Raw genomic sequence first — 25,736 nt, 5'->3', positions numbered from 1 at the left:
GTGTGTGTGTGGGTGTGTGTGTGTGTGTGTGTGTGTGTGTGTGTGTGTGTGTGTGTGTGTGTGTTTGCATGTGTTTCAGACATGATGTCGGAGGGAATGTACTCATCTCTCTTCATGACAGCGTTTACAGCAAACTCGGACCGGACTCTGTCTCTCTGCTGGGAGCAGCACTGTAAGTTACTGCCTGGCGTCGCAGGAATTCATGCAGGTCAAGTATCTACCTGGACTATAGAGGAGGTAATCACTTCATGCAATTCCTTTGTGTAAAACAAATAAATCAATGAATTTTAGAGTAAAAGACAACATCCACTCACATAGGATAACACACACACAGGCCATTATTTGCACATGTACTATAGTATTATATATAACTTAATCACTTACATGTTTCTAACACTTTTATTTTAAATTAAAAAAAAAAAAGAAAAATGAATAGAATAATGCAATACAGCTGCACAGTTCTGAACGTCTGGGTTATAAAATGATCTAAAGACACAGCAAACAAACAGCAGTCAGTATGATGCTAATGTATATCTCTGCTTTATCTGCAGGTCTTTGGATTTGTCAATAATCTTATTGGTTGCGAGGAGCAGGCCCGAATTTTCAAAGATGAAGTGAGTAATTAGCTTCATTAAATTTCACATAACAATGGTACTTGTTGAAGAAAGCATCATTAGTATTAATGTGTAAAATAGGGATTTAATAGTTAGTCATAATTAAGCTTTAACTAATAGTTTGAGTTCTGTATATGAAGGCGCAATCACATTTAACTTTGTGCAGTAAATGTCTGGGGATGAAATGCAGGCGTCTCAACAGAAAGCTGCAGGATCAGGTGCTTATATATATATACTCTTGATTATGCTTGGTTCTCACTTAAAAAAAAAAATAAATAAATAAAAGCTCCAGTAGAGTGGTGGTGTGTTTTGCATGGGTACACACCACTAACATTTTCTTTAAATAACTTTATACAGTGGGTATCGAAAAGAATCAGGCCCCTTTAAAAGATGGTGTTATATCTTTCACTTGGATGTTATAAGTTGCACTGAGTAAATACAGCTGGATAAAACAAAAACTGTGTCCGTCTTCATTTCAGGCTGCAAAGCAACAAAATCTGATTATACCCACTGTATATGATATTTCAGGCATTTGCAGAAACAAAAAGCCAAGTATATATTATGAACTTAAATTTGTGAATGAAATCTCAGTCTCAAGAGAGATAGTACAGCAGCATATCATTGAGTGGTGTTAGAGTGGTGAGTGGCGTGAAGTTAGAGCAGCGAAGGCTTGTCACATCTTGTGTAGCTCATCGATACAGCATGGCTTTTCTCTGCAGATGATTGATGGAGAGGCGTTCCTCCTTCTGACTCAAAATGATATTGTGAAGATCATGAATATAAAGTTAGGACCAGCGCTGAAGATTCACAACGCCATCTTAATGTTCAAAAGCACAGATGAAGGCCTGAAGTGAGCAGCTCATCCTCAGACTCCTCGTGCCGCACCGTCCATTCAGAATCTGCCATCGATCCCATGTTTGGTGTTGACCGTCTGAACCCACCAGAGAGAGAGAGAGGTCCAGGAAATATCAATGACAGAGCAGCCCAGCTGAGCTTCGACCGAGCTTGCTTTATTTCAAAAGCGAAACGGCACGTTCTGATAAAGAACAACTTGATCTGAAAGCACGTTTTTTGTATCTGGAGGGCTAACTGAAATCTACATGAGTCCTCAGCATGTAGTGGTGAAATCGGTGCGCAGAAATATCAGGGCAGATTTCAGTCGATTGGTGCTAGCTACTGTGCCCTTTATTCAATCCCTGATGATTTTATGCACTTTACATGAAGAGCCTCTGTCCTTTAGACAGTCCGCTTTCTGAGCCAACTCTGACGATTGCTTGGGGACCATTAACAATATCTGCCCTCAAACAAAGTGCTGACATTGTGGTGTTGAATGAGATTATAGTTTTAAATGAGCTATTTTACGAGATAGTTTGGATCGTCATATCAGTGTAATTATTTTTCAGTTGTATGAATGGAAACCCAGAGGGGTAAATAGTAGTAAGTTAAGCGAGGTCAGGTTTTTAGGTGATCTATGTTTCTCTCTCTGATGGGAAAATTGTAATAATGTACAGTTGAGTAACTGTGTCGTTCAGTTCATCAACATGAATAAATGTTTAAGTACTGTAGTCTGGCTTCTGCTTGTGTTTAGTGGAGTTTGACAAATCCCTGAATATGTAAACTTGTGTAAAGAGAGAGCTTGATGAGGATTTCTAAGCAACTAGATTCACAATTTTCATCTGGCATAAAAACGAATAAATAAATACTAAGATAGCAACAGCATAACAATGCCCTGGCAACAACACTTTAGGTGTGTTTCCCAAAAGCATCTTTAGCAAACTATGATCGCATTCGCAAGTCACATTGTTTCCATCAATTCTGTGTTTCCTGAAAGCTAGATCTAATGAACGATTGGCAAACAGCTTCACAAAGTTGTGTGGTTGGAGCTACAGCTCTCGGTCAGTTTCTTGTTAGTATACAGTGCTCATCAGATTACAACAATTTACTTGTAATTCGATTAATTTATTTTATAATCAGATTACAGTTACTTTTTTATGGATTACATTATTACAAATTATTCACTCAATGGCAGTGCATTATTCATAATTTATTGATTCTCCCCAATTCTTATTTTTTCTTTTATACATTTTCCTTTCTAAAAAAATCTACTGTGTCTCATAATGTTTAGCTTTGATTTTGTACAATATAGAATGGCTATGTAAATGTCATGTAAAGTAATTTGTGATCCCTGCTTCTGAATTTGGGGACAAAAGCACCTCTCAGTCAATTATACCAGGTATGAGATGATTAATTATGTTACGTTAAGTTACTAAACACTGCAATGTACAATTGACAAAAACATTCAAAGCCTGGAAGACTTTGACCATGCCATTGCTGTTTTCATGATTATTAATGTTTGTTGGTGAGATGCAGGGATTCATAAACTATTTTGTCAGTCAAACCCCTTTTGACCTAAAATATTTACACAAAGTCCCAGAGATTTAAAGTTAATATTTCAACCATTTAACAACACATTTGCTTGTTCACAGTTCCCTGATGTCGTTTAACGGTCACATTGACATGCAAATAAATATAAAATATTTCAAATGTTAAAATTTTGTTTATTAATTTTAATTAAAAATTTGTATGGTTTAGTTAAGAGATTTTCATCAACTCATAATAAACCCCCTGCAGTTCTTTCATTTACCCCACTTTAAGAAACGAGATCGGACTGCAGTGTTTTCATTAGAGCTGCACGATTAATCGTTTAAAGATCGCGATCTCGACTCAAACACCCACGCAATCTTATTCCTGAATGACAATGATTCAGCTATGTCTATTACGACTGTTTCACATCGCGAGCGTCAGTGGAGCGTACCTACTGATCTGCTATTTAAGCTTCTTCTTCTTATTATTCTTATGAGACTAACATTTCTAAACGCTACTCCTCCTAGAGCTTTCAAGCTAGAACCGCCATCTGACTCGGGTTGCTTTATCTTTTCAGACTGATCCGACTTATGGTTTTCATAAAAATGAAGATTAAAAATCATAAAAATCCCATAGATTTACATTGACGGAATGTTCAGATGAGCCAAGACTATTCAAACTCCAACTGTCAAAATTCAAATCTAAACACACTGAAGCCCATTATATTCAGTCAAGCTTCCCTTCTATGTACTATTTCTAATCCATTCAAACTCATTCAAACTCAACTATCTAATATTTCTAATCTATCTATCTATCTATCTATCTATCATCTGACGATTTCTATCTGTCTATCTATCTATCGTATGACTATATCTATCTATCTATCTATCTATCTATCTATCTATCTATCTATCTGTCTATCCTAGCGACATGCTAGTCTTGCTAGAAACATACTAACAACATGCTAGTAGCATGCTAATCATGCTAACAACATACTAATCATGTTAGAAATATGCTAGCGACAGGCTAGTAACTTGCTAATCATGCTAGCAACATGCTAGTTACTTGCTAATCATGCTAGCAAAATGCTAGTCACTTGTTAATCATGCTAGCAACATGCTAGCTAAATGCTAATAATGCTAACAACATGCTAGTTACTTGCTAATCATGCTAGAAACATGCTAGTGTCATGCTAGTAACTCGTTAATCATGCTAGAAACATGCTAGTCACTAGCTAATCATGCTAGCAAACATGCTAGTAACATGCTAATCATGTTAACAACATGCTAATCATGCTAGCAACATGATAGTAACATACTAATCATGCTAGAAACATGCTAGCGACATGCTAGTAACTTGCTAATCATAGCGACATGCTAGTCACTTTGCTAATCATGCTAGCAACATGCTAATCATGCTAGAAACGTGTGAGCGACATGCTAGTAACTTGCTAATCATGCGAGCGACATGCTAGTCACTTGCTAATCATGCTAGCAACATGCTAGTAACATGCTTATCATGCTAAAAACAGGCTAGTCACATTTGCTAATCATGCTAACAACATGCTAGTCACTTGTTAATCATGCTAATAACATGCCAGTCACTTGCTAATAATGTTAACAACATGCTAGTTACTTGCTAATCATGACAGCAACATGCTAGTAACAGGCTAATCATGCTAGAAACATGCTAATCATGCTAGAAACATGTTATCAACATCTATCTAATATATCTACATTTTCAAACTTCAGGCTTTTGCAGCTACTTTAATCTTTCATGCTAGGCTTTCTCAAGCCAACCTAAAGTTTGTCTTGACAAACTTTTTTATCTAGTTTATGCTGCTGCTGATCCAGAAAGAGCAACACAAACAGTCTTTTCAATCACACATCATTATTTCTGTGTTACAGACATTAAATAACATTTAAAGTACTGGGATAAAAGTTTATAGTTTGGGTATAAACACTTATTCTCTACAGCAGCGATCAAAACGAACTTATCTTAACACTTGTATGCATTGTAACGCTTATCCTCTTCCGCCAGGAGGTGGCGACAACTGCCCATTTAAAAAAAATATTTGTCATTGAATCATTATTTCAGGAGATTCCAATTGTGAACAGGTCTTTATGAATTGAGACACTAGCTATGTTTCCATCCAAAGATTTGAATTAAACTTATGCGCAAAACCTGAATATCGCATAAAACATATGCGAATAAAGCGTTTCCATCCAACGAGTCAAAGAGAACAAAATCGTCACTTCCTGTTAAACTGTGGCACTAAATATCACTAAGAATATAGGAAAAGCCACTGAATATAATAATGTTCATATATGATATAAATTACTTGCACCTCGGAGCGAGCAGACATAACACAATAAATGCTGTCAATGCTTTCGGAGGTGGATGCTGCTGTTTGGGAACGCAGTCATGTAAGACAGTAATTATACAGAAATACTGTGATGACAGACTTTGCTCAGGCATTTCAGAACGACCAAAACAACATATAGATGCTGTGAACGAGATCGGCCCGCTGCTAGTCAAGTTATCCCGTCTCATAGCGCACAGTCACGTGACTTTTTCAATGCGCTTGGAGGAATTTATTCGGTAAATGTGTTTCCATCGTAGTTTATGTGCATTTTCTCTTATCGGATAAAAAGTTTATCCTACTCAAGTTTTTTATGCGCATTTTTAGAATTTATGCGCATCTTGGCGTTTTTTATGCGATATTCCATAAAAATAGGTGGATGGAAACGCAGCTACTGACTCCTTCATTGATTTTTATTTATTTATTATAATTTTGTTAAAATGAATATGTATTTTTAAAAAGACTTAAGCAATGAACATTTTGTCAGAACCACTAGTAAATTATGTTATTTTGTTTAGTTTTCTAATCTTTTTTTCTTCAGAATCGTGAGAGAATCGTGATCTCCAATTTATATATATAAAAAACATGATTCTCAATTTATCCAGAATCATGCAGCTCTAGTTTACATGTTGTTTATTGCTGCATATAATTCATTAAAATAGAAGTTTAATTTCACAAAGTAGGCTACAAGTTGATTTCAAAATGCACCTACATTTTTTGCGTTTTGTGTTTTTCAGTTGAATAAAATACTATTTTCCCAATATATTTCATCATTGAGGATTTCTTTAAAAACGTCTAAAAATCTCGTCTCGTCTCGTTCTCGTGAACCCAGTCTCGTGTCTCGTCTCGTGGCATAACTGTCTCGTCACACCCCTAGTATTTAGTATAGTTTCTAGTTAGTATGACAAATGCACTATATGGATAATGTTCATGGAAAAATAAACAAGCTAACATGCAGTATATTATACATCTTTCGCTCCATCTCTCTCTGTATATATTTTAGTGTGTCAAGTGCGGTTTTGACAGTGTCACCTAGTAAATGATGCGATTGCTTGCAGACTGCATGACATGTAGCCCAAGAACCTAACAGCCTGTGCCATCTAGAGTTTCATGTCTGCATGACGTGGACTTAAATAGATCATGTTCTTGAGCAAAATAAGCAAGCTAATATGCAGTACAATGTATATATTTGATTTCATATATGTACAGATTCCAGTCTAAATTTTTTAGTGTAAAAAAAAAAAAGAAGCTTCTTTTGAAGAGTGTGCAAGTGCACATGTGCTGTAGTACGCGGGGAGATCGAATCCATCCATCCTCCAACAAACCGCTTGTGCTCTCTAGAGTCACAAAATCTCAGGACGCAGGCAGGTAAAGACCCTGGGTGGATGGATGGCTAGTGTGGTGGAATCAGACATCTGGAAATAGTGACGTTTTAAATAGCAAAGGTTTAAATATAATTATCATTTGGCCAATTTATGAGCATGCTTAACTTGCAAGGACACAAAATGTCCTCAAAAGTCGGTTATCATGTACAAACACTTTATCTAAATAAGGGCACTCAACAGACTTCTGTAGCTTTTATATGCAGCTAATAAATACTGACCCAAATCCACACCCAGTTCTGCATTTTCAAAATAAAAACAAAAGATTATTTAGACTTGCTTTATTTATGTATCATTTTTACAAAGGAAAATGTCCCCAAATGGAAGTTTTGTCAGATTAAACTCATTTCTGGGGACACATTTGTCTCCAAAGCATAGTGAAGTATTTGTACACAGACACACACACGCACACACACACACACACACATATACCTGTACACACACACACACACACACACACACACACACAGTGCGTCTCTCTGGCTCACACACACACGCAGGCTCTCATATCTCTCATGCACACATGGGTTGATCATTCACCCGGGCCAAAGCAGCTGCATAACCAAATGTTTCTGAGACACAGGCAGAAAATGATGCACTTCAACAACAGTTTATCAGCAAAACTTCATCAACTCTATATTTAACCCGACTCCAAACAGACGGGTGAGTTGTTTTTCAGAACCTTTTCATTTTTAACAACTTATTTCAAAAACATGTTTTGTCTATGACATTGTGTTTGTTTTGTTTTTATTTATTTTTGTTTGTTTTATTGGAAAATATAGTATGCAAACGGCTTGTTATTTATTTAGGGTCATATTTAACTCGTCCAGTAAACAGACGGTGTTGAGTAAGATGACTAAAAGCATGAATCACTTAATGATTATGATCATCAGGACAGTGTGATCTTTTTGTTTTCCTCCACTGTGTCTATCAAACAAACAACACATTTGGTCGACCCTGTACACACTAAGTAGTAGACGTAACCTTTAGGAACATAGTGTTTATTCATAGTCCTAATTTGCAGGAGAATTGCAAAGCTCTGTTTACCGTGTAAACTTGTTCATGCTGAGTTACCAAACGTCCTTCATGGGTCTGTTGTGTCACAAAAACCTGAAGATCCAGTTAGTGAGCGGCAGAGCAGCATAAGAGCTCAGCGCTGCTGGACACTTCAGATCTTCACAGATCTGACTGACACTCGGGACACGGACTGCTGTCAAACACAGCACGAACAACAAGATGGCTCATTATAATCCAGTAAGAACTTTTATTCTTCACTCTTGAGGTTGTAGATTCGCCAGGCTTTGTTTGGATTGATATGTTTAACATATTTCACTGTCCTCTTCAGTCCTTATCGTCTCCATCAGACGAGGTCAATCTGGGTGTGTCTGTCAATCCTCAGTAAGATCACACTTTTATTAGCCATTTGTCAGAAGAATCCTGTAAACCTTTCATATGTGCACGATGGATGTATGCTCATAGATAGTGATTGTGGTGCAGTGGTGATTATATATTGTAGTAATTTGTGCTAGACTGTTCATTTGTATTGTCTTGTGTGCTTCAGTGCCAAACCTACTGACTTTGACTTTCTGGCTGTGATTGGTAAAGGAACATTTGGAAAGGTGAGGCGCGTCTGATGCCACTATCTGATTAACTGTGTCCCGTATGACTTCACCAATCATTAACGCTTCAGAAGGAAGTCTGCGAAGGTTACCTTGATGAAAGAAATGTTTTGTGTTGTGTTTTTCCTTTGGGATTGTTTTAAAGGCATAAGAGAAAGCACAGAAATGCTATGTGAGCTATCATGTCAATTGCAGGTGCTTCTAGCAAAACTGAAAGCAGATGGAAAATTCTATGCAGTGAAAGTTTTGCAAAAGAAGGTTATATTGAAGAAAAAAGAGGTTGGTGTATATTTAATTTTATTTTTTACATGCAACCAGTTTGGGTTTTCCATATAACCGGCCCTGGAGAGACTATAGTGTTGCACATGAAAGATCAAAAGCCTCATTGCTCTGATAATGATAGAATCTAATCTAATCTGATTTTTACTCTGTCCTTTGTACCATGGCAATCTGTTACACTGCTTGCTGGCCAAAGGACTACAGTAGTTGTAGCAGTAACTAATATTTAGTAGCTAATAGTTTGATCCCAGTATGTAGCCTAATACACAAGCATTGTAAAGTTGCATTATCATTGAAAAGCTCCTCTTGAAACTGCAGCATTGTCGCTTGTCTCGTGCTCTGTCCTGGATGGTGTCAGCTCATATCTGTATTCTCTTGTTCACCTCCGTCAATGCTGCGTTTGTGTGCAACAGCAAAAGAATATAATGGCAGAGAGGAACGTGCTGCTCAAGAGTCTGAAACACCCTTTTCTGGTCGGGCTGCACTACTCCTTTCAGACCCCGGAGAAGCTGTATTTTGTCCTGGATTACGTCAACGGTGGAGAGGTATGGGAAGAAATCATCACGTGTGTGTGTGAGTGTGTGTGTGTGTGTGTGTGAGAGAGTTTGTGTGTGTGTGTGTGAGAGAGAGAGAGAGAGAGAGAGAGAGAGAGAGAGAGAGAGAGAGAGAGAGAGTGTTTAGATGTAATCCCCTTTGTAATCATTAACATTTTCATTAGTAACTGTAATTTAATTACACATTATTTCTCAGTAACTGTAATGGATTACAATTACATTTATTTTGAAACTAAATTACGTAACTCTGTTACATGTAACTAGTTACTCCCCAACACTGTTTATAAGACTTATATAAGACCATGAACTCTTTTTTTACTCTTAAACTGGTGGAAACAAGCAGCATAATCAAATCGAATGTGTTAAAAGCAGGTCTAAGTGGACCTTTCTTTCCCCCTGCAGTTGTTTTATCACCTGCAGAGAGAGCGGTGTTTCTCAGAGGCACGGGCTCGCTTCTACACGGCGGAGGTGGCCAGTGCCATCGGATACCTTCACTCTCTCAATATAGTGTACAGGTCAGTAACTGCAGCGCTTTCCCTTCATATCTCAGCTGGCCTGAACTCACCTGCATGTCTTTATGCTCCCATCTAGAGATCTCAAGCCAGAAAACATTCTATTAGACCACCAGGTAAAACAGCCGTTCAGGACGTGTGTGCTAATGAATGCATTAGATTAGAGAGTGCATATAATTTGGTTTCTGATCTCTGTCAGGGTCATGTGGTGTTAACAGATTTTGGCTTGTGTAAAGAAGGCATAGAACCAGAAGGAACCACCTCAACCTTCTGTGGCACTCCAGAGGTACGAATCTTGAGTCGAGTCAGATTTACTTTTTACAATACACATCGTTTCAAAGCAGCGTTACAGAAATCATAATGTTAATGTTTATAATATTCTTATATCTTCATCCCTTATAGATGCATTTAGCAGATCAAAGCTGGATGATAATATAGTTTGCATTTTGAGACAATATAAGCAATCCAGCAGTTCAGAACATTCATGCATTTGGCAGAATCTTTGATTCAAAGTGACTTACACTGCATTCACGGTTCACATTGATCAGTTTTTGCTATCTCTTTAAACACCAAGAGCTTGGCATTCTTGCGCAATGCTCTACTGTTTGAACTACAGGAAAATGTATGCGAATAAAGTTGCTTACAGTATACATCCAACTTTATATAAAAAGATGGGCAATAATGTAGTTACATTTTGCAACAAAAATAATAACAAAATGACAGTTGAAATTTAATATATAGTATATATCACTTTACATTAGTATAATGTATGTTTGCAGATAAAAAAGGATATAATGTATATCAAACTTTATATATAGAGCTGTGCAATAATGCAGTTATAGTCTTTATTACCCTATAGACCTTATGCGACAGGTGCGCATCTTTAGAATTTTGTCTTTGAACTTCCGTTTTTGCAGTATATATATATATATATATATATATATTGGCATAAAAGAAAAATGTATAATTTTGACCCATACAATGTATTGTTGGCTATTGCTACAAATATCCCCCAGCGACTTAAGACTGCTTTTGTGCTCCAGGGTCACATATTGTACATACTGCTTAATGCGAGTGTATTGCATTTTCCAGGTTGACAAAGTGATTTTCTCTCACTCTTAGTATCTGGCTCCTGAGATCCTACGGAAAGAGCCGTATGACCGCACTGTGGACTGGTGGTGTCTCGGAGCTGTGCTCTATGAGATGCTTTACAGCTTAGTAAGTTCACATATTCACTGGATATATTTTAATCTTCTTGGCCCAAACGCAATGGATTATAATCACACTTCATTTGGGATGACTGTGGCACACAGCCTCCGTTCTATAGCCGGGACGTGTCTGAGATGTACGACGCGATCCTGCATAAACCTCTGCAGCTGGCGCCGGGGAAGTCGGAGGCCTCGAGTCACCTGCTGTACGGACTCCTGCAGAAAGACCAGCGTCGCCGGATAGGAGCCATTGCTGATTTTGTGAGTGACCCTCTGGAGGTCTTTGTCATTGTGAAACTGTTTATCAGGCCAAGCGTCACTGTTAATGTGTCAACTGTTCTGGTTTTGCAGTTGGAGATTAAAAATCATGTGTTCTTTGCCCCCATTAACTGGGACGACCTCTACCACAAGCGAATCACTCCTCCATATAACCCAAATGTGGTAGGTTCTCACAAACTCCCTCTGGCCTTTGGTCTTTATAGAATACCAATACAAAGAGTATAACTGTACATCTTTATGTACACGTTCAGTTCTGTTTCAGTGTTAGACTGAAGGCGATGTGTGTAATAAGAGTTCTGCTATGTTTCTCCAGAGAGGCCCAGCAGACCTTCAGCACATTGACCCAGAGTTCACCAGAGAGATGGTGCCCAACTCTGTGGGCCGCACTCCAGATCCCACCCCCAGCCTCGCCACCAGCAGCTCCAACGCCTTCAACGGCTTCTCATACATCTCTGGAGAAGACGGCTTCCTCTGAGGCGCTGACCGATGAAGGCTTCTCTCACCGTCAGGTCACTGAGCGCTGGAAAAACACTGTACTGTAATGAGGGCAAACGCTGTGAAGCTGGAAACTCAGCTGTCTAATGACGGGTTTCACGATGTTGTGCTCATTTTGCATTCATGTTTCATCAGCACGCACACATGTTCGTTGTGTAAGACTAAAGGACATTGCCGGAGACGGATTTGTTGATTGCACCACCGGCAAAGCATGCAGCTGTAGTTGCAAAATCTGTAAAAGTCTAGATTTCTGCTCTTGCTCGTCTTTTGGGGATTGTGGATCTGCGTGCCTTACTCTTGGCGACATCCTCATCTAATGTTCTTCGTCTGATTATTGAAAAGCATGGAAAATTACACCTTTGCTTTGTAACGTTTTGTGCAAAACGTTCTGTAATGCAATGCTCTTCTGTTATTAAAAATGTCACAATCAAATCTATGTTATGTATGATCCGTAAATGTGAAGATAATTTGACCGTGCTTTATGAAATCATGTATTAATGCTCAGAAAGTCTTCAGAAATGTGTAACACCACTGATGAATACACTGTAAATGTTTTGTGGCTATACTGCTCATAATTACGTTTTTGTTTAAGGTTTAGTGAGATCTTTGCTAAAGGTTTCCTTAATGTTTGTGATATGTTAGAATTCACTGTGGGGGGAAAAATGTGCTGAGATTTTACTTCATTTTCCTCTGATGTGGCACTTTTTTTTTCCATATGACAAAGCAGCAATGAATTCACGCAAGACATTATATTCACACACTGTTCCTTCATTTTGACTTCACGAGTAAGCAGAGCATCTCCATCTGTTTCAATGGTAACATTTACAACATTAAAGGTAACTGCCATTAAATTACTATAATAAAAATAACCATTTTATGATTTTATAATGAACCATTCACAAGACATTTAGACTGCACACAACCAGATATGGAAGGTATTTTCTGCCAATTTTAAATAAATAAATTCAATTAAAAATGAAAACCAGATTAACAATTTCATTATAGAAAACTGTACACAAAATATGTGCCAAAATTGAAAATGAATGAAATTATTTATTTTTCATTTTAATTTTCACTGTGACAATGCATCGTCCCTGTCGAATTGAAAAATAAAATGCAGTTGGTGATTTGACATTTAATTTTCATTGCCACTTTTGCCTGTTCAATTTAGTATTGGCAGTCTTGCCTCGAGATTGCAAAGAAAATGCAAATACAGTTTTTAGAAAGCTTTTTATTAATGCTCACGCAATAATAGTGATACAATTCAAATTAAAATGTAAAGTTTAGCTTTTGTTTTATTGTGTCTTTTATTTCAGTTTTCATGTTCAAAGTCAACCTGTATGCAAATTATGTGTTAATCAGTGGGCGGGGCTTATTGTTCAAGTTGAGTAAAAAATATGATTCTGTAAGTCAGGTCTGTATAATGAGAAACGTTCTCATATTAATGCCTACATATCTTATAATGAGAAACTTTATCATAAGTCATTATTATATGATAAAGTTTCTCATTATTATGACAGAATCATATTTTTAAACGCAACTGTGGCAGAAATGGGCCTCCATACTTACACCCGCAGACACGCTAGTCACTTGAACAATAAGCCCCGCCCACTGATTAACACAGAATTTGCATACAGGTTGACTTTGAAAATGAAAACTGAAATAAAAAAGACAATAAAACGAAAACTAAACTTTACATTTTAATTTGAATTGTGTTACAATAGGATTAATAAAAACGAATGAAAAAAAACTGTATTTGGTTTAAAGACAGACTGAAGCTGTCAATCTGAACTGGCTGAGCACTTATGAATATTTAGTTGTTTATTTTATTTATTTTTTATGGTTGTTAAAGTAATAGTTCACCCAAACATGTAAATTCTGCACAATTTTCTCACCCACATGTCATTACAAACCTATACCTACTTCTGTGAAACTTGTTTTTAGATTATATACTTCCATATAATGAAGGAGGACTGGGACCATCAAGCTCACAAATGACAAGAAAAGCTATCCTATGATTAGGAATCTGGTTAAGGACCTTACAGCAATACCAAATGAATCGGTGGCCATGGTACAGTTTTCTAGAGTCTCAGAGCTTGTGGTTAGGACTCGCTGACAGACAAGCTGCATTACTCACCAATCACATTTTTGAGGTGTGACATTATAAATAAAGACATCAATAAATAAATGGCAATAAAAACCATGAGTCCTTGCTCTACCACAAATTATGTTGGATTTGGAAGAAAATCTTTTTGTATTTGGTACGCTTGTGTTGTACACTTTCTTGTACCAATGCAAATAAAGTGTATTAAAATTAAGATTTTCATTCGGAATCGTCGACACGTTTTGAACAAAAGTGAAAGAAACAACCTAAAAAACACATGCCAGTTTTTAATTGGAAAGGTATAAATTACAACAATAAACAAAAAAATGGGGGGGAGTAGGCTATATTAAAATAGTTATTATACATATTATCAGGAAACTATTTTTATTTAATTATTACAGATATCCAACAAATAAATTTATATATAAAGAACGCTTTTGTTTAAAAAAAAAAAAAAATGAAAACTCTTCCTGGAGAAACGTCCTTTCCGGTGACGTCAGAGCCGGTGAAGCATGGCGGCCGCCACGAGACTCGGACCAAAGACGAGCCTGCTGGTTCACCTGCTTATTTTGAGCTGGTATGTGTTTACTATCTGGAGTAATTGTACTCTGCAGACCTCAGACAGACACCCCGGTGTGCGATCATACGGAGGACGCTGGAAATATCTGACGTTTATTAATCTGGTAGGAGCTGTTCCCACGGAGTCCTGCACTAGTGTCACCGCTCAGGTCGGACCACGCGTGTCATCTGTGTGCGGCTCTGTTGCAGGTGTCGCAGGCGGTGTTTTTCGGCTTGTGTGTGTTGGCGGATGCGGTGCACAGCGCTGTGTCCGTCACGACAGCCAGAGACTTTCACTTCACCGTGCTGGCCTTTCCCGTCGGGACCGTGAGTAACGTCAGGACAAATTAGGTTTTATAACGAATTAGGGTTTTCTTGTATGAGCGCAGAAAATGTCAGAACTTACAATAGCCCCTAAAATATTTACTTCGACTCAATATACACTTGCAGGGCTCCAGACTCATTCTTTCCCACTGCTCGCTCTTTTGCTACTAACTTACTCTGTTGGTCGCAGGAGCACATGATTTGGTCGCAATGTTTTTTTTTAGTGTTTCCCCTGCCATTATATTAAGGGGGCGGCCCGCCCCCCCAACGGCACCCCCCGCCCCCCTTGAAGGTCAAGTTAATTTTATTTAATTATATTTTCTCTATAGCGCCAGATCACAACAGAAGTCATTTAAAGTTACCTTTCCTATAGAACAGGTCTATACCTTGTTCTTTTATTAAGCAAACTAAATAGCCTTATGTTATTTATCTTATTTACACGATGGCATGCCGTCTCACTAATGACATAAATACATGAACAGCATCTCCAGAACTGCTCTGAGGGTCACTTCATGAGCAAATGACCGTTTCATCTGAGTAAAACTATCATATCACATACACACAGAAATGTAAAGGTATTCACGGCAACCCGTCAAAATAAAGGTTCGGTTTAACTTGAAGACATTGCGGCAGAAATATATTACTATTGTTCAGTAGAATGTACGTAACAGGCTGCTACTACTACTAAAATTATTAAAACCTTATTTTTAAGGAATAATCATAAAATATTTCTTAATGTTTTAATTATTATTATTAATGTATTTCTTAATATTAAATGACCTTTATTTTCCAAAAAATAAAATTTGTTTAATTTTCATTACTTAAAATATAGATTAAATGAATGTTTTATGCCTTAAAAAATGTAAATACACAACACAGAATTTCTGAGGAAAAAATCATAAGGCTATTGTAAGAATAAATGAAACTTGTTTTTATGCTTTCATATAATTAGACATGCTAAAACAGAATTTGGTAACAATAAAACAGAAGGTTGGGAAAAATAAAACATTTCATAGAGCCCTAAACGTACATTTGGTACATTAAACATTTAGTAAATTGATGTTAAATTGTTTAAGTTCAATGATTTTAATTAATTAGACATGCTTTTTGATTAATAATATTTAATTTGATAAACCATTAAAAAGGTTAAATCCAGAAAAAAAAAACCCCGGACTTTTATCATAGTTTATAGTTATATGGAAAGAAAGTGGTTAACGTTCAACCCGTTATTTTTCATCAGTATTATTTGTGATTGAGTTTTGTGAACGGGAGATCCTCTTTTGCTGTGTTATAAGCCGCGGGCTTCAGATGCTTTCACTTTCGAATTCGTGCTCTTGTCACGTTTACAAGAAAAGATAACTGTCTGTTTTGCTTACATCTACACACCTTTCACTTTTTAAGACTAAAACAAAAGATGGATTCATTGTTATTCCTAATCAAAAAGCACAACAACAATAAATCAGTAAGATACATTAACAAACTAGCTTACAAAACGTTTATTAACAAAAACGAATAAGATGAGGCATGGCACACACCACATGCTGTATTATATACCGACTAATAAATTACAGAACATTTAGCAAACACTGAGGAATCAAATAAATAAATAAAAGAGAGCCTCCATAGCGTAATGTGAAGTAAACAGCAAAGATAACAAGCTTTTCAAAAAGAAAAGTAAAACTAAACTTGCTGTGGGTGACAGTGCTTGCATGTTTTTCCCCACATGAATCACCTTCTCTGGTTTAAGAAGCGGTCTTTTACTTTACTCTAGCTTAAAACCCATCCATCGTTTCTAGGGATGTAACGATGAACCGCGAGCCGGTTGAAAATCGATTCAAATATGTGACGATTCAAATCGGTTGAGATGCTAAACAAATCACGATTCAATTAGGGGTAGGAGTTTATATGAATGCATGTCTGAGGGGAACTTACTGTCTTTAGAAAAGTGTAGATGGTATTTCTTCTTTTCCTCTTGCCTCTGAATAACGCATATTAAAGTTCATAAGTGCAGCGCTGCTTTGTTTACAGCGGAAACCAAGGAAACGCTTTAAGCGCCACCTGCTGGCAGAGAGTGCATCTGCGTCTCATTCAGCTCAGCTTTCATGCAGATGTTTTTATGTATAATTTCACAAAACTGAAGTCAAACCATTCTGTTTTTGCTTCAAATTTCGAAATTATACAATCTAATTTAGATTAAAAACTGCTCATGTTGCATGTATGCAGCATCTTTGTTTGGATCATGATTAAAATGCAGCAATTTTAAACGGAAAGAGCACAAGACAAAGCCTTGGTTTGTTTATATGAAGAGATTTATTGTATTTGTGTTACTTATTTATTTGATTTGGGGCTTGTTTTAAAATTTAAATTTAGTTTTGTTATTTACATTTACATTATATTTAAATTGTTAATTAGCAAACGCTTTTATCCAAAGCGACTAACAAATGAGGACAATAAAAGCAATCAAAACCAACAAAAGAGCAGTAATATGCAAGTGCTATATTAGTATATTATTATAGTGTTATATTTCAGTTTCACAAAGAAATGTGCAGCATTTTGTCCAAGCAATAATAAAAGGACACATTTAATTTATAATTTGTCTTAAATCTCATTTTGTTAAAAAAAAGAATGATAATCGTGAATCGAATCGAATCGTGAGTTGAGTGAATCGTTACATCCCTAATCGTTTCAAATCAACTATTTGGTGGCAGTCTGGAGCCCTGACTTACCTATTCACCTAAAACTGACAAGTCTCTCTTACACTCTCACTCTCATGTTGTTTCAAACCTTTATGATATTGAACACAGGATGGGTTTCTAAAGAATACCTGGTCGCTCTTTTTATTACAGTTAAAGTCAATGAGAACTGGGGCTGTCCAGCTCCAATATATCTGTTTAAATATCATCTGACTTGTGTGCTATATTTCATGTTATATTTCGTAAGTCATTATTCACTGAAAATTAGCTAAAAGTTTAAGTTCTCTTTCAAATGTTTATGTGTTTGAGTAAACTACAGATTTTATTATTGGTTAATTTATTTAATTATGTGAAATAATTCATTTAACATATTGCTATGTTTTGAGCATGACTGTCCAAATGATGATTTTTGGAAAGACTAAATGCATACTGTTAATATTAAAACAGATGGCTAAAAACATCATTAGAGCATTTATGATAGTTGTGCAACTTTTTTAGGCTTTATAGAATTTCCCATGCATTCTTAGAATTATTTGAGGTTACAGTTTTTGTAGCTTTGAAAGTGGTTCTATAGTATGTGACTGACTGATAAATATCATGGGCATTAATTCTTTTTTCATCAGGGTTTTAGGTTCAATAAGTGGATGTGAATGTATAAAAGTATAAGCTATTAATGGATTGATATCAGGCTCATTAATTAACTGATAACTTTGCCTGTTCAACAAAAGTGGTTTGTTTGTTGCTGATGCATGTTGTCTTTTATTATTACTTTTATTTTGTATTTTTTTGTGAATATATATAGTGTAAAATAAGTGTCCGTTTCAATAATTTTCTGTATTATTTATATCGGCCGATGGACAGCCTGCTCTCTTGATATTGGTATCATCAGTGGTTACTACAAAACATTTATTGGTCCACTACTAATGTGAACTTTGAATTTATTGATGTTTTCGATCCTGATCTTCTTGCCTGCAGTTTGTGTTCATTTCTTTCTGGACTCTCTACACTTACGACAGAGAGCTGGTGTATCCAAAACTGTTAGACGAGATCATTCCCATCTGGCTGAATCATGCAATGGTGAGTGCATTGTTTTAGAGTTGTGTACTGCAGTATTGGCTGACCTTTGTGACCTGCGCAGCATTAATCCAGCTCTCATGTACTGCAGTATGTGCAGTAGTTCAGGATTTGTGTTGTTTTTCCCCAGCACACAGTGATCATGCCGCTGCTGCTGCTGCAGATGTTCCTTCAGAATCACAGATATCCCAGTCGCACTAAAGGCATTTTCAGTCTGGCTTTATTTGCTGCCCTGTATCTGTCATGGTAATCTCGTCTGCTTGCATCCTTCACACAGACCTAAGCAAAGTTTTGTTCTGTTCTGTTCTCTCTGGTTCATGCGTCTGTCTCTCACTAGGGTGCTGTGGGTGCACCATGCGTCAGGGATTTGGGTGTATCCTATCATGGCTCGCTTGAGTCCCGTGGGATTGTGTGTTTTCCTCGGAGGCGCGTCGCTCTCCATGGCTCCTCTTTACCTGTTAGGAGAGAAGCTCAGCCTCATGATGTGGAGCAGCACAGGTGAGAAAGTGGACCAAACCGGCCATTCGATTGAACTATTTTTTTAACACACATTTAATTTATAATTTGTCTTAAATCTCATTTTGTTAAAAAAAAGAATGATAATCGTGAATCGAATCGAATCGTGAGTTGAGTGAATCGTTACATCCCTAATCGTTTCAAATCAACTATTTGGTGGCAGTCTGGAGCCCTGACTTACCTATTCACCTAAAACTGACAAGTCTCTCTTACACTCTCACTCTCATGTTGTTTCAAACCTTTATGATATTGAACACAGGATGGGTTTCTAAAGAATACCTGGTCGCTCTTTTTATTACAGTTAAAGTCAATGAGAACTGGGGCTGTCCAGCTCCAATATATCTGTTTAAATATCATCTGACTTGTGTGCTATATTTCATGTTATATTTCGTAAGTCATTATTCACTGAAAATTAGCTAAAAGTTTAAGTTCTCTTTCAAATGTTTATGTGTTTGAGTAAACTACAGATTTTATTATTGGTTAATTTATTTAATTATGTGAAATAATTCATTTAACATATTGCTATGTTTTGAGCATGACTGTCCAAATGATGATTTTTGGAAAGACTAAATGCATACTGTTAATATTAAAACAGATGGCTAAAAACATCATTAGAGCATTTATGATAGTTGTGCAACTTTTTTAGGCTTTATAGAATTTCCCATGCATTCTTAGAATTATTTGAGGTTACAGTTTTTGTAGCTTTGAAAGTGGTTCTATAGTATGTGACTGACTGATAAATATCATGGGCATTAATTCTTTTTTCATCAGGGTTTTAGGTTCAATAAGTGGATGTGAATGTATAAAAGTATAAGCTATTAATGGATTGATATCAGGCTCATTAATTAACTGATAACTTTGCCTGTTCAACAAAAGTGGTTTGTTTGTTGCTGATGCATGTTGTCTTTTATTATTACTTTTATGTTGTATTTTTTTGTGAATATATATAGTGTAAAATAAGTGTCCGTTTCAATAATTCTCTGTATTATTTATATCGGCCGATGGACAGCCTGCTCTCTTGATATTGGTATCATCAGTGGTTACTACAAAACATTTATTGGTCGACTACTAATGTGAACTTTGAATTTATTGATGTTTTCGATCCTGATCTTCTTGCCTGCAGTTTGTGTTCATTTCTTTCTGGACTCTCTACACTTACGACAGAGAGCCAAAACTGTTAAAACTGTTAGACGAGATCATTCCCATCTGGCTGAATCATGCAATGGTGAGTGCATTGTTTGTACTGCAGGTACTGCAGTATTGGCTGACCTTTGTGACCTGCGCAGCATTAATCCAGCTCTCATGTACTGCAGTATGTGCAGTAGTTCAGGATTTGTGTTGTTTTTCCCCAGCACACAGTGATCATGCCGCTGCTGCTGCTGCAGATGTTCCTTCAGAATCACAGATATCCCAGTCGCACTAAAGGCATTTTCAGTCTGGCTTTATTTGCTGCCCTGTATCTGTCATGGTAATCTCGTCTGCTTGCATCCTTCACACAGACCTAAGCAAAGTTTTGTTCTGTTCTGTTCTCTCTGGTTCATGCGTCTGTCTCTCACTAGGGTGCTGTGGGTGCACCATGCGTCAGGGATTTGGGTGTATCCTATCATGGCTCGCTTGAGTCCCGTGGGATTGTGTGTTTTCCTCGGAGGCGCGTCGCTCTCCATGGCTCCTCTTTACCTGTTAGGAGAGAAGCTCAGCCTCATGATGAGCAATGTTCCCTCTAATTTTTTTTTCTTGCTGAGCAAAACTTTTCTCTATTGGGCAGACATTTAGGCCATCTGATCAAAAACATGTTTTATAGCAGGGATGTACAGCGCACACACAAAACAGTGTGCAACCTTTTAACTTGTGCTATTTATATTTGATTTGAGCCTTGATGTAAATAATGCACATTTTAGGTTACCTGAGAATTTTTATAACAGTTCTGTTACCAAGAAATTCTATATAAAAAAAAAAAATCAGAACAGTTCAATCATTTGTACAATACATATTATGTATTATAATATAATATAATATAATATAAAAAAATGAAGCAGCTATTGCTCATGAATTCCCTTTTTGAGGTCAATTATTTATTAATTTCTAATATAATATATAATATAATATAAAAACAAACTGAAGCATTTAAACTGATAGAATAGAACAGAACAGAACATAATAGAACGGAACATAATAGAACAGAATAGAATAGAACATAATAGAACAGAATAGAACAGAACATAATAGAACAGAATAGAACAATAGAATAGAACAGAACATAATAGAATAGAATAGAACAGAACATAATAGAATAGAACAGAAAACAAACTGAAGCATTTAAACTGAGATCTGTACGCTAGATATTTTCAAAGAATGTGAACATGTGAATTCTTATATAGTTATCTAAGTAGAGTTTAGAGAGGTAGAATTTGCACACTACTGCACCTGTGTGTGACTGTAAAAAACCTTTGTTACCATTCTGTGCTCATCATCCGCTATTAATCAAGCACTTAATCAAGCCACTCTTCTTTCAAACACGATGAGGTTTTATTTCACGTCATTACGTTTGCGTTTCTCTCGTGTTGAGCTGTTTCATCCTCAACCATTAAAGTATTTGATTTCTACAGCGACTCATTTGGCGCACACACAGACTGTATAAAGCATGGACGTAGTGTCCGTGACGTCACCCGTAGGTTTCTGAAGAGCGTTTTTGAAGCCCAAAGTGGCCATCTTGGCAGCGCGTCACTCTTGCATAATCGAAAAGAGGCGGGATGCGGGTGGAGCTGGTTGCTGAAACCTAGCTCGATGGTGGTGTCAGCAGCGGCAATCCACCTGTCACTCAAGTGGCCACGCCCTTAATTATTCAGAACTTTAAGGCTTAATAGAATTTAAACGGATGACTTATAAAAACATTTACCCCCCTCACTGTTGTCATGAAGGGCAAAATTAGCTATATAGACCAAAACCACGTTTTGAACCAGGCTGTAAACACGTTTTTTCTGCTGTAAAGTTGGGCATTTTAACATGGGGACTCACTTTTGGAGCCAGTCTCTAGCGGCCAGTTGATGAATTGTAGTTTAAGTCACTTCCGTGTTGGACTCGAGAAGTTTTTTTTTTAGTCCCGCTCCCGCAATGTTATATTCCGCATCCACCCGCTCCCGCTATATATTCACTCTTTGTTCAACCGCTGTCCGCTTAGAATAATTTTCTACCCGACCCGACCGTTCCCGCTAAATTTAGATCTCGTTTCCAGAATCTCACATTTAAGTTTCTGCTACTGAAAGAAAGAGAGAGAGGCTAACAAATAAAAGTGTAGTCTGCACAAAATTGTATTTATATAATTCGTCTTGTCAAGAGTCTTGAGAAGTTATTGACAGCAACTGCTGCCAACACAGTAGGAAAAAAAGTGTCACAGAGAAAAAAATAAAAATGTACAAAAATTGTATTTCTTATTTTTATTCGTCTTGTCAGGATACAATTCGTTTAACATTTAAAACAATAGGAAAAAGTGTCACAGAGGAAAAAAAATAAAAATGTAGGTTGTACAGAAATAGCCTAGCTATTTTTATTCTTCTTGTCAAAATACTAAATTCGTTTAACATTTTGCTGTACACAGTAGGAAAAGTGTCGCAGAGAAAAATAAATAAATACGACATCTTAAAATTATAGGCTAAGCAAAATATAAACAAAACCGAGTTGAACGTCCTTCAAGGACAGTGCATCCACACTTTGCTCCATTCTTATTCTGCTCTGTCACTCATCGACAACCTGCCTGTTCTGTCTGAGGGCCGTATTTACCACCGGTAGTCCTGAGTGCAGGCTACAGGTCAATAAGAATAAAGGACACACATGTTGTTCTGAAAGGACGTCGGGAACGGGATATTGTTACACGACCCGCTCCCTTTCAAATTACACCAGAGTTACCGACCGCTACCGCGTTTTATTCGGGAATTTAATCCCGCGTCGCAAGAAATCTGGTTGGGTCCCGCGGGAATGCAGACCTCTAATCGAGAGAGTGAGCCCTGCGTCACAATGTTCATACTATCCATCCTAAATAGTATGTGAGATTAGAATAAGTGTGTCCCAAAGCATAGCATGTTGAAAAGAGTATGCCAAAAGTCCCCGGATGGTCTACTATTTCAGGTCGATTTGTGAAGTGTGGATCCGAGCACACTCTAATGGCTAATATTTGCCCACAATCCATTGCGCTTTGGTGAAGGATTCTGTCCAGAACTACAAACACGAATAAAACGCGTTAAAAACTACAAACATGGCGGATGCGCGCGACCGGTGGTTAGGTAGAGGGGTTTGAGTTATTAATATTCAACATTTAACCTGGTAAAACATATTTATTTCATGTTATCTGTGTTATATTTCATCTGCAACAGCAATGTAAACTTTTATAAACATCCGTTTGGTCGTTAACTTTTAAATGCATCATTATGCATAAAATATGAGCAGAGTTCTCCGCATGAAAGACCCGCGGCTCGCAGATCAACGAGCTACTTGTTTTCTCTCCAGTACGGTAGGAGGTTAAATGAAATGAAAAGTGGAGGATATAAACTGTGAGAAGATGATTGACGGTGACGTGTAACTGGTGCGACAGAGCGTCCGTTAAAGACGCAGTTGTATGACGTGATAGTATGTCCCAAAGCTTGCCTACTCTTCTACTACACACCCAAAAGTGTGTACTTTTTCTTCACCATAAGAGTACATACTTTAAGGGCGTAGTATAAGTAAGTAGGCACATTGAGACTTGCCCGGGAGGTTGCCGCTTGGCCGCACACACCATTCTCTTTCTATGAAACCTGTAAACCTGCATTCAGCGGCTCTAACTCTATAGCGGTTTGCCCGAGCATTGCAATTATTTCACATTTACTAGAATTCAATCAAACGGCTTTCCCAACTCATTTTTTCGTGTTTGTCCTGCGCGCGGCATATTATTTCTTCATGCGCGGCCGCGACATAAGAAGTGTGCAGCTTAGAGGGAACATTGGTTGCCAAACATTCATTTTTACTAAACTTTCCTGGCCCACAGAATAAACCCTTAGCTTTATGCAGTCCTTTTTATCAACACTTTAATGTGGGTAAGTTTAATTAACAAAAAAATAAATAAATGTACGCAAATTTCGAAGGCCTCTAAATTATCGAAATGATCAAAACACAATCTTCTGCATGCCTTCAGTCATCTGATTGAACATTTACCTCTGTAGCAAGAACAAGGCCTTTTAGTGTAATTGTACAAACGTCCAGCTTCAGCTAGTGCTTCATCTGTCTATTTGCTGTGAAATCTTTACTGATTTTTATAAACTTAGATTGTTAGTAATATTTCAAGATGAACACTTACTGGACTGAAGCATCGTTGTACTCCGTTTGGGCCTCTGAATAAAAATGAGGTGTTTTCTTTCATCCTTGAGGATGAGCTCCATATTCACCTGTATCATACTATATAGCTTTAAAAGCTGATGTAGCAAATATGACACTCAACAAAAACACACATGTTTTTTTTTTTTTTTTTTTTGTCTAAATTTTCAGTAAACTTAATTTCCTGTCCATTTCAAATCGCAGATTTCAATCTCAGAGTGTGGTAGATTGAATCTTATTATTATGATCCATATTGACTGATTTTTCTCTATAAGGGAATCAGAAGAAGAAAAAGAAGTAGATGTCTACTGGAATCCACATTAAGTGTGTGGAGCTCAAACCAGCCAAACCGCACACTTTACAGGGCACAAAGCAACAGCTTTAGTAGCATTGCTTGTATTTTATACAAGAGGGGCTTACAGCATACATACTGCACACATGGTATGTGTTTACGCTAATCGTGCTGGTATTTTATCCTGTTTGTTTTTTCCTCTTTTGACCTATTTTTGTGATTCTAACTAAAATCAGTTGCACCTACAAAGTAAAATGCTGTATTTTTTAAAAATAATTTCCATTATTTTAGAATTGTGAAATTCCAGACACTGTAATTTCCCAGAATGCTGTTGTTCATTAATTAAGGGACCGTCAGTACTGAGCACTTTCCCCTTCTCAGATTCACAGTCGTTATTTTAAAACGAGTCTGAGCTGGTTTCAAGCTGTGTGAGTGTGTCACGAGATGTGTCTGAGGGCTTGAATGACACACTTCACCTGCGTGAACTCAGGTAATCCCACCAGTGAAGCCCTTAATGTGATTTTCCGGCTTTGCCGAGAGTTTGCTGATGGACTTTATTGGAAACAAGTAAACCCAAGTAATCTGTGACCTTGCTCTAACACACGTTTAATTCACATTCATTCTTTCACTAACATGAGCCCTTTCAGTGACAGATTTCATGAAATAAGACTATTTCATGAAATCTGAAAATGTTTAATAATATTGTCAACTTGTTGACAGTATTGAGCAGAATAGAGCGCTTCATTGTCATTATGGAGTGTTTCCTCTTCATTTTAATGTGTGTGTAAAACAAATGTAGCAAGAGTGTCAGTGAACTGAGTGGTGAATCTGCTAGGGTTTACAGGGTGACTCGGTGAGACCAGTTTGATTCCTGCACTCATACGGTAGATTATCGCACTTGTGGAAAATATGTGATGCACTGACATTTAAAATCAGTGACACTTAAGAGGGCCAATCAGGGTTTCCGTAATTACCATTATGTAATGATTATTAATGTCCTTTATTCATAAACAATAAAATCTCTGAACTGTTCTTTAATTCATTTAAAGTGGCTTACTGTCTTTTGTCTTTAGATATGTATTGTCATAATGACAGCCGTCATCTAAATGTGACCCTGGACCACAAAACCAGTCATAAGGGTCAATTTTTCGAAACTGAGATTTA

General features: G+C 37.1%; 3 protein-coding genes across 7 annotated transcripts in view; all 3 read left to right on the top strand.

Moving 5' to 3' along the window:
- Positions 1-2,291, top strand: part of l3mbtl1 (L3MBTL histone methyl-lysine binding protein 1) — a 20,126-nt gene extending 17,835 nt beyond the window's left edge. For 3 of the 4 annotated variants that reach the window (XM_016481274.1, XM_016481275.1, XM_016481277.1), the window contains 3 exons: positions 80-237; positions 552-614; positions 1,334-2,291. In XM_016481274.1, the coding sequence (XP_016336760.1) occupies positions 80-237; positions 552-614; positions 1,334-1,468 (356 nt within the window). In that variant the 3' untranslated portion in view covers positions 1,469-2,291. Of the gene's footprint in view, positions 1-79; positions 238-551; positions 615-780; positions 833-1,333 lie in introns of all 4 variants that reach the window. The other variant, XM_016481276.1, reaches the window with a different exon arrangement.
- Positions 2,292-7,251: 4,960 nt separating this feature from the next.
- LOC107684892 (serine/threonine-protein kinase Sgk2-like) lies at positions 7,252-12,769 on the top strand. Its single transcript, XM_016481278.1, has 13 exons — positions 7,252-7,385; positions 7,839-7,976; positions 8,068-8,120; positions 8,284-8,341; positions 8,537-8,620; positions 9,034-9,165; positions 9,577-9,689; positions 9,766-9,802; positions 9,886-9,972; positions 10,809-10,904; positions 11,000-11,155; positions 11,246-11,335; positions 11,487-12,769. Exons 2-13 carry the CDS (start codon positions 7,959-7,961, stop codon positions 11,646-11,648), a joined length of 1,086 nt encoding a protein of 361 aa, XP_016336764.1. The 5' UTR covers positions 7,252-7,385; positions 7,839-7,958; the 3' UTR covers positions 11,649-12,769.
- A 1,466-nt stretch (positions 12,770-14,235) lies between these two features.
- adtrp1 (androgen dependent TFPI regulating protein 1) lies at positions 14,236-25,620 on the top strand. Of its 2 annotated transcripts, XM_016481272.1 has the most exons (6): positions 14,236-14,455; positions 14,541-14,657; positions 18,323-18,424; positions 18,552-18,667; positions 18,759-18,919; positions 24,556-25,620. In XM_016481272.1, exons 1-6 carry the CDS (start codon positions 14,285-14,287, stop codon positions 24,579-24,581), a joined length of 693 nt encoding a protein of 230 aa, XP_016336758.1. In that variant the 5' UTR covers positions 14,236-14,284; the 3' UTR covers positions 24,582-25,620. The 2 variants fall into 2 exon arrangements, with proteins under 2 accessions (XP_016336758.1, XP_016336759.1); XM_016481273.1 differs by lacking the exon at positions 14,541-14,657.
- The last annotated feature ends 116 nt before the right edge of the window (positions 25,621-25,736 follow it).

Source organism: Sinocyclocheilus anshuiensis, unplaced genomic scaffold (genome assembly GCF_001515605.1).
Source record: "Sinocyclocheilus anshuiensis isolate Anshui unplaced genomic scaffold, SAMN03320099.WGS_v1.1 scaffold429, whole genome shotgun sequence".
NCBI lineage: Eukaryota > Metazoa > Chordata > Actinopteri > Cypriniformes > Cyprinidae > Sinocyclocheilus > Sinocyclocheilus anshuiensis.
Note: the sequence above shows the minus strand (reverse complement) of the source record. Positions and strands in the feature narration are given on the sequence as shown.

What these genes read in the sequence shown, in the direction of transcription:
- LOC107684892 (XM_016481278.1), top strand. An exon ending in GTAAAGGAACATTTGGAAAG is followed by an intron (nt 8,342 to 8,536) that starts GTGAGGCGCGTC and finishes TGTCAATTGCAG; the next exon opens with GTGCTTCTAGCAAAACTGAA. An exon ending in TTATATTGAAGAAAAAAGAG is followed by an intron (nt 8,621 to 9,033) that starts GTTGGTGTATAT and finishes TGTGTGCAACAG; the next exon opens with CAAAAGAATATAATGGCAGA.
- adtrp1 (XM_016481272.1), top strand. Translation starts at nt 14,285, where the DNA reads ATGGCGGCCGCCACGAGACTCGGACCAAAGACGAGCCTGCTGGTTCAC. An exon ending in ATCTGACGTTTATTAATCTG is followed by an intron (nt 14,456 to 14,540) that starts GTAGGAGCTGTT and finishes GCTCTGTTGCAG; the next exon opens with GTGTCGCAGGCGGTGTTTTT. An exon ending in CATGATGTGGAGCAGCACAG is followed by an intron (nt 18,920 to 24,555) that starts GTGAGAAAGTGG and finishes TTTCTCTATAAG; the next exon opens with GGAATCAGAAGAAGAAAAAG.